Raw genomic sequence first — 15,162 nt, forward strand, 5'->3', positions numbered from 1 at the left:
GTCATGATCTCACGGTCTGTGAGTTCGAGCCCCGCATCGGGCTCTGTGCTGACAGCCCAAAGCCTGGAGCCTGTTTCAGATTCTGTGTCTCCCTCTTTCTCTGACCCTCCCCCGTTCATGCTCTGTCTCTCCCTGTCTCAAAAATAAATAAACGTTAAAAAAAACATTTAAATAAAGACTTGCGGATCTCCTAGTGTCTCCTTTCAGAATATGTGATCAATTGAAGAGATTAAATAATGCTCATAAAAAGGTTGGTTATTCTTTCTACTCTGTGTAGCACTGATATCACTGTATTTTAGAGCTTGCCCCCCATAGTTATTAAGCTTTCTATGGCTTTTTCATGCTATTTTCTTTCATCAAAATATGTCCATGTGTAGATACTGTAAAAAAAGAAAGTTATTCTGTCCATGCAGCGCTGCCAAACCCAGAAACTTTGGAGAAGGAGATAGATTTGGTTTCAGCATAAATGAATTTCCAGACTATCACAAATATAAACTCAGTTCCTTGCATTGTTTCCTGATAGTTTAGCATTCAGGGCTCATATCCTAATAACTAAAGAGTTCTCATTTGTCTCCTTCCCCCAGTCTACTCTTCTAAAACAAGGAAAGGGACTTGTATTAATCATAGGTCAGGGCATAAGAGCATTTTTAAATGTGAGACAAATCTACATGGAAACTGGAGCTGTGGTGGCCAAAAACAACATTTCAGGAATGAATTTGGCTAGGGTTTGAGTGCATATTGCACAGAAATTTCATTGGTCACAATACTTTACCCAGGATTTAGCTTGAAACTATTACATTTCTAATGCCCGTATGCTTGTGCCTGGCTCAGAGTCAATAGGCAAAAATTTTGCTCTAGTTTAGCTTGAGCTCTCCTTCACCCTGAGCCTTCTCTTCAGTTCTGTTTAGTGCTGTTATTTCAGAAAGTTTCTGAGAGACTAGTTTTAACTAGATTAAGAAAAGCACTCTCTCTAAACACTGACTTGTTTAGAGTTATTCTGCAAAGAAAAACTAATTTATACTACAATACCTGTCTACCTGGAGAGTAAAATGTAGAGAACTAGCTTGAATACATGCTGTATGCCAGGTACTATATACGGTTTTATGTGATCATTTCATTTAAAAGCTTAAGAAAAGAGGGATATGAAGAAGACCTTCGGGGTGTCTGAAATGTTTCATGTCTTCATGTAGGTTGTAATCACAGTGGGCATTTATTCGTATAAAAATTCATTGAGCTATATGTACACTTAATATTTGTGGTTTTTTGTACATGATCTCTACCAATTAAAAAATTTTAAATCCTTTTTTTTAAATGTTTGTTTATTTTTGAGAGAGAGAGGGACAGAGCGTGAGTGGGGGAGGGGCAGAGAGAGAGGGACACACAGAATCCGAAAGAGGCTCCAGGCTGAGTTGTCAGCACAGAGCCCAGCAGGGGACTCGAACTCAACAAACTGTGAGATCTTGACCTGAACTGAAGTCGGACACTTATAACTGACTGAGCCACCCAGCCGTCCCTAAAAAACTTAAAATCTTAAGACTTCATTCATTGAAATGTATTTCTTTTTTTAATTTTTAAATGTTTATTTATTTTTGAGAGAGAGTGTGAGCGGGCGAGGGGCAGAGAGAGAGGGAGACACAAAATCTGAAACAGGCTCCAGGCTCCAAGCTGTCAGCACAGAGCCCAATGTGGGGCTTGAACTCTGGAACGGCAAGATCATGACTTAGACCAAAGTCAGACACTTAACCAACTGAGCCACCCAGGTGCCCCCATTGAGAGGTATTTCTGATTTACAGTACCCACCATCCATGTTTGTTCTTCAGGCCATTCCGTACTCTTTACTCTTTACTCTGTTCATTTGGTCAGTTTGCTGGTAGGTAGGATACCAGATTCTACTATCACAGAAGGATAGGAGAAGCTCAAACTTCTAGAAACAGAAAGCATTTTTTACCAAAGATTGCCTGTAGAAAATTGTTAATAAGAAACTATACTGTCCCTGCCCATTTCACAACTGATAACCAGTTTTCAGATCAATTTCCTCATACCCCTTACATTCTATTTTATGTTTCTTAACATTTCTTAAACTAAGAAAATCTCCATTGGGGAGTAAAAATCAAAAGTAGCCAAAATTGTTTTGATTTGCTTCTTCTGTATTACCTCTTTGTAACTAACAAAACAATGCGTGAGAGAGAATTCCATTTAATTTGTTCTTCTCCCAATTATAGTGCCTTCTGTCTCTGTCTTCCTAATTTCCCTATCCTAAGTATTTGCAGATCTGTAGTACATCAGCCATTTTATAAAATGAGGTTGGGAGTTTTCTGCCTGTGTTTTTTCCCTTCCAAGTTTTAGATCCAAAAACATGTGTTGGCAGTTTGGCAAGGGAAACTAAAAAACAGCCTTTTTTTTTCCCCCCTTGTTTCTTTCTCTCCTTCCCTGTTACCGTGTAGCAGAATTTCTTAACAAAGACACAGTTGATATTTTGGGTCAGATAATTCTTTGTTTTAGAGCCTTGGCTTGTGCATTTCAGCATATTTATCAGCATCCCATGGCTCTACCCTGTAGAGGCCAGTGGCATCCCTCTGGTTGTGATCAGCAGAAATGTCTCCACACATTGCTAAAATGTCCCTTGGGAGTCAGAGTTATCCCTGCTTGAGAACCACTGCCATATAGTATAAACTATATTTAGAGAAAATGGGTTCAGGGGGAAAGACTCAAGACTGGCACATGAGTAAAATTCCCATTGGATCTTTGAGGATATTATCTAGGTCAGAGCTGACCAAATGAAATATAATGCAAACCACATATGTAATTTAAAATTTTCTAGTAGCCACATTAAAAAGTAAAAGTAAATAAGTAAAATTAGTTTTAATAATACATTTAACCCAGTATATCCAAAATCTTATCATTTCAACATGTAATCAACATGAAATTAATGAGATATTTTACATTCTTTTTTTGTACTAAGTCATTGAAATTCATTGTGTGTTTTGACTTACAGTACATCTAGCCACATTTAAAGTGCTCAATAGCCTCATGCGGCTAATGGCTACCATATTGAATAGGGCAGAGCTAAATCATCTTGTTCTCTAGATAGGGTGCACATTACCACGTAATACTTCTCCTCACCTATTTATGCCAAGAAACTGCCCTGATTCATTTGCTTGAGCAAATTAGATGGTAAACCGTAAGTTACTATACAAATCCTCTCCCAAGGCATGTAAACTGCCTTTTTGATCCAGTATGACTTACATTCTTCAGTCTCCATTTTGAATGATAATCAGCCCTCTGCTGTCTTGAAGATGGTTGATATCTACATATTCCTTGAACATTATCATTATTTACCCTACAACCAGAGTGACTGTTCCCTCAGTGGTTCTTTGCCAAATCCTTAGTCATAGGTAAGACCAAAGAACAAAGGAAGACCCATTAAGGGTATTAACAAATGGGAGAGTTAGATTTTTAAATGGGCAATAATTCAAAAAGGAAATCCTTTTGGGAGCTCTTCTGCTTATTTTAATTCAATAGAATAATAAGGTCAAAATTTTTATCACTTAATGATTTTAGATATTTTGAGAAATTGCTTTCAGAGGGATGGGTTTGCTAAGCTTGCATTTCAAGACTGATCTAGGTAATTCTTAAGGATTAACTTTAATTTTTTTTTTTGAAGATTTTAATTTTATGTAATCTCTACACCCAGTGTGGGGCTCAAACCTATAACCCTGAGATCAAGAGTTGCACTATCCACCAACTAACTAAGCCAGCCAAGCACCCCCTTAAGGGTTAACTTTTATAAATGTAAGAGAATAAAAGGAACAATGAACATAATAGCCAAATTGACATTCACTTTGATAAAAAGCTTTAGCATACTTTTATCCTCCCATTCCTACTCTAGCCATATAAAAATTGTATTAAAGGGGCGCCTGCGTAACTCAGTCGGTTAAGCTTCTGACTCTTGATCTCGGCTCAGATCTTGATCTCAGGGTCATGAGTTCAAGCCCCATGTTGGGCTCCACGCTGGGGCATGAAGCCTACTTTAAAAAAAATTGTATTACAAATTACAGGGAGAGCCCAGGCCAGTGCCCTGCTTCCTAAAATTCAGCCCATTTGCCTCCTCCTCTGAAGTGCATTACCTGATTTAGTCAGGGACTTTTTTTTTTTTTTTAGAGATTCTAAATTGGGGGGTGTCATGATCCCCATTGACAATTTGGTGAAGGCTGTGAACCCCTTCTCAGAATATTGTTTTTTTTTTTTTAATTTTTTTTTCAACGTTTATTTATTTTTGGGACAGAGAGAGACAGAGCATGAACGGGGGAGGGTCAGAGAGAGAGGGAGACACAGAATCGGAAACAGGCTCCAGGCTCCAAGCCATCAGCCCAGAGCCTGATGCGGGGCTCGAACTCACGGACCGCGAGATCGTGACCTGGCTGAAGTCGGACGCTTAACCGACTGCGCCACCCAGGTGCCCCAGAATATTGTTTTTAAATTAGTAAAGTAAAATATATAGGATTATAAAGGAAACCAGTTATTTTGAAATAATAGTTCTCAAAATTATTCTTAAAATATTTAATAATGGAATACATTATTAGATAAGTTCCAGTGTGGGTCTCGTGACTACCATAGTTTCAAATAGTGATGAGTATAAAGGATATTTTGATATATGTGGTAAGAAAATATGTGTGATTTCTATTATGAGTTAGGAATGTTAAATTTCAGGGTTTAGTGAGAATAAAGATACAGCTTTTTTCCTATCAGGGTTCATAGTTATCAAACCTTCTGAGCTGCTGATGGGTGGGAAATCCCTTCAGCCATCTTCAGTTCTTTTCAGATCCCAGCTTTTGATTTGGAAAAAATAAATAGCTCAGTAGCTCAAGGGGGAACATGGTAGCATAGCATGGAAGGGGGAGGGGGCGTGCAACAGAGAAGAGCAAGGGCTAGAGGACAATAAGACAAGTCAGGACTGTGGAGCACAATTCTAACAGAAGGGGAGTTGCCTTTTAAAATACTAAGTGATCCTGACCAGCACAAAACCTGATTGAGTTTTAAAATCTTTTGGGGCGCCTGGGTGGCTCAGTCGGTTAAGCGTCCGACTTCAGCCCAGGTCACGATCTCGCGGTCCGTGAGTTCGAGCCCCGCGTCCGGCTCTGGGCTGATGGCTCAGAGCCTGGAGCCTGCTTTGGATTCTGTGTCTCCCTCTCTCTCTCTGCCTGTCTGCTCATGCTCTGTCTCTCTCTCTCTCTCTCTGTCAAAAATAAACATTAAAATTTTTTTTAAAAAAAAGGACTTTGCTTGAAAATCATTCTAGATTCTAGAACATTGTGCAAAAATTTTCAGGCTACGTCTATGAAATTTCCATGAAGAACTTATTATAAACATCTTTTTGAAAGATTGTTAGAACATTACCAATGTTATGAAATTCTATACCTTTGCCTAATCCACTACTCTTCCCTAAAATGATGGTTTTTGGGGTGCCTGAGTGGCTCAGTCGGTTAAGTGTCTGCCTCTTGGCTTTGGCTCAAATCACGATCTTATAGTTAATGGGTTCGAGCCCCGCATGCGGCTCTGCGCTAACAGTGTGAAGCCTCCTTGGGATTCTCTGTCTCTGTCTCTCTCTCTCTTTCTGTCCCTCCCCTACTCATGCTCTGTCTTCCCCCTCTCTCTCTGCCCCTCTCAGTCTCTCAAAATAAATAAATAAACATTTAAAAATAAATAAGTAAAATGATGGGTTTTGTTCATTGTAGACCAGGTCCTGCTCACTTCCTTTTACCCAATAGCTGGGAAACCCAGAACCTCAACGGTGACTTATTTAACCTACAAATATCATACCCCTGGTTAAAGACTATTCTCTCCTTTCTTCACCCCAACCTGACCATTTTTTTCCTTAGGGAAAAATCTGTTAAGGACACAATTGATGTCTAGGGTTAACCAACAACAGAGAAAACTAAGTTGTTGGCTAAATTCTCCCACGCTTTATTCACTTTTTTCCTGGATCCTTCTGAAACCACTCAGGCAGTCTTTTGAAGGTTTACATTTTGGTTCTTTATACTTTTAAGTGAAAATTCACTTTTCCCTTCAGGCCTGTAGGCCCAGCCTGGAAGGATTTTACTCCAGAAGCTAGCTTTAGTTGTGATAGGGCTCAGAGAAAATTTGGGGGAAGATACTTTCAGGTAAAATAAAGGAACTTAAATCGAAGTTCAGGGTCACTTTATTAACTGGATAGGACCTGGGATGGATGAAGCTAACTCCTATCTGGTTCGCAGTCAAGAAGCGCTGTGGAAAAAGAGCTAAAAGTGTTCGGTGGGAAGTGTGTATGTATCTAACAAGGAAAGTAAAAAGAGGGGACTAACCAGTCATTATTTTTAGAAACAAAAAGACAAATAGAACCATGTTTCAGAGCCTGGCTGGTGAGGGAGCTGTGGGAAACCACAGCATCCAAGCTGTTACTGTGTTGCAGGCATGTTTTAATGAAGGAACCGGGCCAGCCAGCCTCAAAGGGAATTTTGAGGGTATCATTCTTTTGAATTACTGCTGTTCATCTGTTCTCTTCACCTCCCCCGCTCTAAAGAAGGGGTGGAAGCATAAATTATTGTCCAGTAACCCTGTCTTGCATGTCATAAAATGAGGCAGACCTAGCCTCACCTTTTCATTGTCCTTTCACCCAAACCCCTAAATAAAGAAAGTCGCTATACCATCTCCTTTCTTTCCCCTTCCCTCGTCCTGCCGACAGGCTTCTCCCCACCCCAACAAAAAAATTTTTGCTTGCATCTTTATTCTGTCATTATATAGCCAGCAGCATTGCACTGGCCCCTTTATGGCTGACGGAGCCCAGGCGGGCTGCCCGACGAGGGGAGACAGCATTTGGCCGATGGGGCTGGTGTGTGCCATTACTGCTGGCCATTGGGCCCCTGTCCTCTACAGCCCCATCCTGGCTCATTAAAACCCTGAGCCAAATAGCTGGGCAGGCGCCTGCTGCAGCACTGTGGGGGCCAGGAAGTTAAATGGTTCTCCTAATCCTGCATAATTTATCTCCCTGTTAGCCCCCTCATAAATAGTCCAATTCAGCCCCACCATGGAGAGCTTCACTCTGAATTTCCTATTTTTGTGATGACCAACGAGTGTCCAGCTTTGCCCTTCTTCTCTCTTTATTATTATTATTTAAAATTATTTTCCCCTTGTTCGCTAAGAGCCTTGCCTAAATGTTTTTTTCATTTGGAGCCTCCTGCCTGGACCCCACTTCACCAGCAATCTGTCCACTTCTCGCGTTTTGGACCTGATATTACAGAGCAGTTGGTGCCGCGGTCTTCCTCTTCTCCTCTCCTCCCAGCTTTCTAGTGCCCCTTTTTCTCCTTCCCCGTATTCTCCTTTCGTCCAGCTCCTCTCCCTTTCCATCACTTCCAGTTCTTTCTCCTTTCCATTCCCTCTCCAGTCCCCCTGTCCAGGGACCATCCTTGTGCAGGATGTTTAGTAGGACATTGTAAAAGGGCACCGAAGCGCTTATTTTTTTTCACATCTCTGTTTCTGTTTCGTTTCAGAGATTTACAAACGAGGACCACCTGGCAGTTCATAAACACAAGCATGAGATGACATTGAAATTTGGCCCAGCCCGAACTGACTCAGTCATCATTGCAGGTATTTGCTGCCCCAGAAGCCACGTGCCTTGGTATCACCAGACAGTTAAGATTAATACCAGGGACCAGATGTACTGGGAGCTATACTCCCCTTTTCCCATTAAGAGCCCTGATGTGATCTGCATTTAATCAGGAAAAAGGAACACTAAAAGCTCCCAAGTTTCTATTGTGCCCTCCATTCTGTTTTTAATACAAGATTGGGTTCTGCGGTTTTTGAGGGTAGGTGTGTTGAGGTTTAGTCGTGGCTTTTTTCAGTCTATTCCCTCCTTGCCTTCTTTTTATTAAGACTTTGGAAGATTTACAGACAAAAGACGCCTTTGACATTTCTCCATACCCACAGCCAAGGGGTGAACAAAAGAAAGCAAGAAAGCCGACCTAGCCTGACTGCTTCTCTTCCACTGGGTGTCAGTTTCCCCCAAGCAGGCTGATTGTCAGTTCGTAAATTCAACTTGCCTCATGAACCCAGACGGTGTTGAGGGCACATTTCCAAAGCTCAGACAAGACATTTAGTCAATGGGACTCTTCTAAGCCAATTTGGGTGACCTGGAACCTCTCACTGATTGTTTTAGATACTGGCTTGCTTACATATGCCATTCTCAAGGGAGTATCCCTAGGAACTACTCTCAAATCATGGGCAGTTCTGTTGTGCCATTTTCAGCTAGACAGACATACAAACCAAAATGGGCCTTTTCTTTTGATACTATGAGGGGTTCTGGTTTAACCTGGGTTAAGCAAGTTTATTTCAGTATTTAACCAATAGGGGATTTTGTTGGTGGTTATTACATAAGTTAATAACTCAGATAAGGCACAATTTCTCTATTACTAGCCAAAATGCAACCTAAAATACAGTGAAAGAAAGAGAGAACCTCCTTCTCTATACTTCTATGTGTGAACAAAGGAACTTGCCATTACATATCTCCTATTCCTTATTAATTCAGCAAATATTTATTGAATAGCTACTTTGTCCACCAGCCACTTTGCTAGGAGCTTATAGATTGTAATTCCTGGAAAAGGACATGAGTGGGGACATTGTCATTGATGATCCTTAAGAAAGCCTGGAGGAAGGGGTGCCTGGGTGGCTCAGATGGTTGATCATCAGACTCTTGATTTTGGCTCAGGTCATGATCTCACAGTTCATGGGATCGAGCCACTCCTCGGGCTCTGTGCTGACAGTGTGGGGCCTGCTTGAGATTCTTTCTCTCCCTCTCTGTCTGCCCCTCCCACATACATGCAGGCACACAGTCTCTCAAAATAAACTTTAAAAAAATTAATAAATAAAAAAAGTGCCCTAATCTTCCTATTTTTTTTTAATGCTTATTTATTTATTTTTTTAAGTGTTTATTTTTGAGAGCTACAGAGACAGAAGGTGAACCATAGAGGGCAGAGAAAGAGGGAGACACAGAATCCGAAGCAAACTACAGGGTCTGAGCTGTTAGCACAGAGCCTGACGTGGGGCTCAAACCCACAAACTGTGAGATCATGACCTGAACTGAAGTCAGGTGCTTTACCAACTGAGCCACCCAGGTGCCCCAATGTTTATTTTTGATAGAGAGAGCGAGAGTAGGGGAGGGGCAGAGAGGGAGGGAGACACAGAATCCAAAGCAAGCTCCAGGCTCTGAGCTGTCATTACAGAGCCTGAGGATGGGTGGGCTCGAATCCAAGACCTAGGAGATCATCACCTGAGTAGAAGTCAGACGCTTAACCCCCTGAGCCACCCAGGCGCCCACCCCTCCTATTTTACTTTAAGGCTGTTTATATTTGGATTTTCAGGCTTTCTTTAACCTAGCCTGATGGTACCTACCTACCCACCTTTGGTTTTTGTTTGTTTTTAAAAAATGTGATTTGCTTTGCTTTGCTTTGCTTTGATTTTTTTAAACTAATGCTAATGGCCATCTGCCATTTCTGGTTTTTTTTTTTTTATGTTTATTTATTTATTTTGAGAGAGTGAGAGCAAATGGGGGAGAGGCAGAGAGAGGAGGAGAGAGACAATCCCAAGCACACTCCATACTGTTAGCACTGAGCCCGACACAGGGCTTAAACCCACAAACGGTGACATCATGACCTGAGCTGAAATCAAGTCAGACACTCAACTGACTGAGCCACCCAGGCGCCACTTAAAGATTTTATTTTTAAGTAATCTCTACACCCAGTGTGGAGCTCAAACTCACAATCTCAAAATCAACAGTTGCACACTCCACCAACTGAGCCAACCAGGCACCCATACCTACTCAACCTTGTATATAACTTATATACCTAACTTGATTATCTTTTTTTAATTATCATCTTATTTTAAGTAGGCTCCACACCCAGCATAGGGCTTGAACTCACAACCCTGAGATTAAGAGTCATGTGCTCTACCAACTGAGCCATCCAGGCTCCCCCTGACTTGATTATCTTTACCCTGGACGTACCTTTTCCTCCTCATCTATACCTGGTGCCCTTACCCTTCCTCTCTATGCCTTCACCTGGCTGACTCCTCTTACCCTCCACATCTTCTTTCTCTTGGTGAAAACCATTCTTTAAGGGCCAGCTCAAATCCTGCTTCTTGAAACCTCTTAACTATTCTGTCATTTATTTGTCATTCTTTAATTACTACAATAATTTTATTCTCTACTGCACGTGGCACCTAGTTTTTTATATACTATGATGCTATCTATGTATATTTATTTCCTCAACTAGAAAACATCCTCTTTGTTCTCTAGGGCAAGAGCCATGTCTTTTTTTTTTTTTTTTTTTTTAATTTTTTTTTCAACGTTTTTTATTTATTTTTGGGACAGAGAGAGACAGAGCATGAACGGGGGAGGGGCAGAGAGAGAGGGAGACACAGAATCGGAAACAGGCTCCAGGCTCCGAGCCATCAGCCCAGAGCCTGACGCGGGGCTCGAACTCACGGACCGCGAGATCGTGACCTGGCTGAAGTCGGACGCTTAACCGACTGCGCCACCCAGGCGCCCCAAGAGCCATGTCTTATATTTGGGCAGAACTCCTATACTCCTTTCCCTCTCCTCCCCCAAATTTACCCAAAAGTGTATGCATGTACCATCAAGACACATAGAAAGTATTCAGTAAACACTTGTTGATTTCTTTAGAGTCGTCAGAGCAGGCAAAGGGTTTTCTTATATGTTTTCAGGCTATTTGCTTGTTTGTTCAGGAATGGGAGAAGTTTGTATGAGTCTCAGGTCAGAGGACCAAAAGGCCCTCTTCTGCCATCACTGTGCCCTTAGCTGCCTCATCCTGTTTCACTTGAGTTGTGATTTTTTTGTGTGTGCCCTTACTGAAGTACTCTTGAACATAAAAGATGATATTACCTCCACTCACCCGGGGATGGAGGGAAAGTGGCTTCATCATTGGCCAACCAAAGCTGCCAGAGAACCTTTTAAAACTATTTTGGGAGGTAGTGGTAACTTTTCCAAACACTCTGATTCAGAAGAGGTTTTGTTTAAATTGAAAAAAAAAAAAATTATGCTCTTTCCATGGAAAATCCCAGTGGACTATTTCCAATCGATCATGCTAGGAGTGATTTTAATCCCTGGTCTCACACCTTAAAACGTCATTTAATCATTGTTCTATATCTATCATTCAGTTTAGTGGTTTGGGGTATAAAATGAATCCCCGAGGTGACTAGCATGTCAAAGAAAACCATCATAATAGAACTTTAGATTAGGGAACAGGATTCAGGTGACCTAAGAGAGAAAAATCAGAAAAGCAGAATGGGGAGAGAGAAGCACAAATCTAAAATTCAGGTTGCTTGAAAAGTTCCCATGGGTTACGGATCTCGCCTTCCTCTTCCCAAGGGCAGAGGCACTGTTGAAAGATTTGTGCAGCCCCTGAGAGGATATTTTGGCTGGCAAATCTAAATCCAAATATCCTGGTTTCCGGAATTTGCTCTGGGCTCAGGTCTCTTTGAAATGAGCTCTATTGTTTGCAGTTTCCTTTCCTAGCTCATGATCTTGCTGTCTTTGTTCAGCAGCCCCTAGATTTGCCCACAATACCTTCAGAAGGTAGCAGACCCTTAGCTCAGTGACCACTGAAAGACAAGACACCGTATCTTTCTTGGTGGCTTTAGCAAGCAAACTCTACCACCTGACCCTCAGTTTCTTCTCCTTCTCATCAGATTTTAACACGCATCTGCTTATACCTCCTCACTTCAGACATAGCAGGGAGTAACTTTAAAGAGAAGATGTCGCTTAACTGTCCTTGATTTTCAGATCTGGAGGTACCACAAACTCCACCTGGGTGGGTGGTTTGGTTTTGTTTTGGGGGTGAGGGAGGTGAAACTAGCCTCTGGGAGTAAGGGGGTTAAGTGGACAGTCACACAACAAAACATTGTTCTGTCTTCCCTCTGCTGGCCTTGAGGCGGCACAGCACAGACACCCCCTCTGGTGGCCTAGCACTGGCCTTCACCTGCTCAAGCTCCATAAAACAACACAGAGACTCTCTCCAAACAGGAGAATAAAAATGTGGTCCCTATATACTCTCAAGTTTTAATTTCAGGTCAAAACTAAAATGAAGTCTCCTGTTTTGTTTTGTTTTTCATGTCTACAGATCAAACTCCTACTCCGACTAGATTCCTGAAGAATTGTGAGGAGGTGGGGCTCTTCAATGAATTAGCTAGCTCCTTTGAACATGAATTCAAGAAAGCTGCAGATGAGGATGAAAAAAAGGCAAGAGGCGGGACATTTGCTGAAAAACTGGCAGTGTTCAGATGGAGGCTGTTTTCATTGTGTCCTGGGATAATTTGCTTAACCGGTTAAAGCACAAAATAATGGGCTTCCTTCTTTAGAACCAGATAGTACCCACTGATCCTAGTCAGCCTTCCACGACTTTAGGGGGCCCAGATGATGGGTCCTCACAAGTCTGTCTTTACCAGAAATTAGTCTTCTTTCCTGTTCAATGCAGCATCAGCCCAGTAATCTATTTTTAAAAAATTATTTCTCTTTTGAATATGTTGAAGATGTTAAAAGATTATAAATTACTCAGATCCTATGAGATGACATTTTTTGGGGTCAAATCTCTTGCTCTTCTTACCTGAACTGTTTTCAGTCAGCCAATCAACAAGCATTTATTGAATTTGGACACTTCTTTGTTTCAATGTATGTAGCTCTTACCTTCAGGTAGCTTTCTAGTAATATTCAAGACAATGAACTTAAAGAAGGATGTTATGTCACGTTAGGAACCTACAAAGAAACTGAGGAAGTTGTGCTTAGAAAAGAGAAGATCTAATGTGAACCAAATTGTAGTCTTTGAATATGTGAAGAGCTTTCATGCAAAAGAGGGGTTCAACTTCTCTGTGGCCCAGAGATAGGAATAGGACCAGCAGGTGGAAGCTATCACAAAGTATGTTCAACTATATGGAGGCCGCTTAGTATAGATACTGTAGAGAGGATTAGAATGTTGGAATCCCTTCGTATTCTGAGCTCTTTCCTTTTAAGAAGAAGAGAGCAGGTAAACCAAGAGAGCTGTGCATGACTTTTTTTTCACCCAGCTTAAATTGTATTTATAAGAATCATCACTGGAGGTTTTTCCAAGTTCCATAGCTTCCTATGAGCACTTTTTCCTGCTCTCTCTCTCAAACGGAAAGAAAGGAGGGAGATCCAATGGCATATATTTGTAGTTCTGCTTTCAAATGGCTAGACTAGCCGTAGTCTTCTCATCGTGATTTTTCTTCCGAAACTCCAGTCTGTCATCTCTCAGTTGCTTCGACCTATGTGGTATAATTTTATTTATGGCTTCCCTACTTCATCCACCCCTCCATCATTTTTCCTTCCCCCAAGACAAAGAAATCAAATTGTTTTTTCCAGGATATGAGGGATTTAAGATCAAACTCATTATAGGCAAATTCAAGAAAATTAACCTCCCTTTAAAAGCTTGAAGTTTTTTCCACTTCCATTTTAACTCAGTTGACACTTCTGAAAGACCATTCGTAGCTGGTCAGGCCTTTACTTGTTGGGCATCTCCATATTTCTTTCTGCCCATATGGGGGTGGTCCTTACCGCCCCCTTGATGAGAAGAATGGACTCAGTAAAAGACTGTGTCTGGGAATGTTGAATGAGTCTAAAACTTTACTGAACCACAGCTTTTCTAGGAGATGCCTCTAAGGGATTTTAAACCTGTGGCTGTGTTTACTCAGAGGCCTCTCCTTCCCTCCACCCTCTGACTTTTCAGGGATCCCAGAATTAGTTGAATTGGGCCTGACATCTTTGCAATGTAGAAAAAAATGAGGGCAAAAATGAAAGCATCTTTGCTATTGCTCACCCCCATCAGATTGGAGAGAAAGAACCATCACCACCTTCTCTAACGTAGTAGACACCAGATTATCTTCAGTGTGCTCAACTACCAAGAAAATTTCTAGGGATTAAGGTAGCAGGGGAAGAGTCAGAAACAAGCTCCTCTTTCACCGAGAAGCCTAAGTTATGGAAAGAATAGAACAAAGGATCTACTTTGTCATGAAACTGAACTGCAGTGCCAGCCCTCCTGTCGTGGTGCAGTGTTGGGCTGTCATCTCAGATGGTTTATGGGTCCTGCAAAGCCATTTACAGCTTCACAGTTCTGTGAAGTGATTCACCATGGCCAGAAAAGTACTCTCTTTCCTTTTTGGTTTTCTCTAGTCCTGCTTCTAGGACCAAGTTCTAATTTCTTTCACTGAGCAAATGACCAGTCTTTCCTTTCTTTTATTACCCCAAAATGCTTATCTTTCTAACTTCTAGCCTCTACTACCAGATTTTGGGATGAGATCACATCACCATCACTCATGGGAAATTCCCCAGAAAAGATCTTCCCTATCATGTTTGCAGTACTTAAAAAAAAATTTTTTTTTTAATGTTTATTTATTTTTGAGAGAGACAGAGTGCAAGCAGGGGAGGGGCAGAGAGAGAGGGAGACACAGAATCCAAAGCAGGCTCCACACTCTGAGCTGTCAGCACAGAGCCCGATGTGGGGCTCGAACTCGTGAGCAGTGAGATCATGACCTAAGCTGGAGTTCGATGCTTAACCGACTGGGCCACCCAGGCGCCCCTCATGTTTGCAGTACTTTAATAGCTATTTGTTTGCTTTTGATACTTGGATAATCTAGTCCTTGTGGTTGGCAGAAAAAGTGCTCACAGTTGTCCAGTGGCCAACAGAGCTGCTTGGAAATAGGCAAACACTCGATTCAGGAAATCATTTTACTTTTCCTGAAAAATAATATAACTATGGTATTTGCATGGATTTAAGTGTCAGCTTTCCCCCCGCCTTTCAGGGTCTTTATAAGCATTATAAGTTTGTTTGTTTGTTTGTTTGTTTGTTTTTACCTTTCAGAAACTATAAGTATTCACCCATTGTGAAACAGGTATTATTTCCATTTTACAGTTAGAAAAACAGGTTCTGAGAAGTTAAAATGATCTGCCCAGAGTTGTACATAAAACCTAGATTCCATATTTTCTTTGAGTTGCAGTTCAGTTCTTTGACCAAAAGCGAAACTTAGAAGTATATTTCCTCAGAGCACCTGGCCAGCTCAGTCCGTGGGACATGCAACTCTTGATCTCAGGGTCATGAGTTCAAG

At 41.4% G+C, this 15,162-nt stretch overlaps 1 protein-coding gene across 5 annotated transcripts in view; it reads left to right on the plus strand.

Moving 5' to 3' along the window:
- LOC112867452 (cyclic AMP-dependent transcription factor ATF-7) overlaps window positions 1–15,162 on the plus strand; it is a 91,439-nt gene that overhangs the window by 51,632 nt on the left and 24,645 nt on the right. For 4 of the 5 annotated variants that reach the window (XM_086713226.1, XM_086713230.1, XM_086713228.1 and 1 more), the window contains 2 exons: window positions 7,527–7,623; window positions 12,168–12,286. In XM_086713226.1, coding sequence (XP_086569352.1) covers window positions 7,527–7,623; window positions 12,168–12,286 — 216 coding nt within the window. Of the gene's footprint in view, window positions 1–7,526; window positions 7,624–12,167; window positions 12,287–15,162 lie in introns of those variants that run through there. The other variant, XM_086713231.1, reaches the window with a different exon arrangement.

Source organism: Puma concolor, chromosome B4, assembly GCF_028749965.1.
Source record: "Puma concolor isolate L17-30 chromosome B4, mPumCon1.1.hap2, whole genome shotgun sequence".
Lineage (NCBI taxonomy): Eukaryota > Metazoa > Chordata > Mammalia > Carnivora > Felidae > Puma > Puma concolor.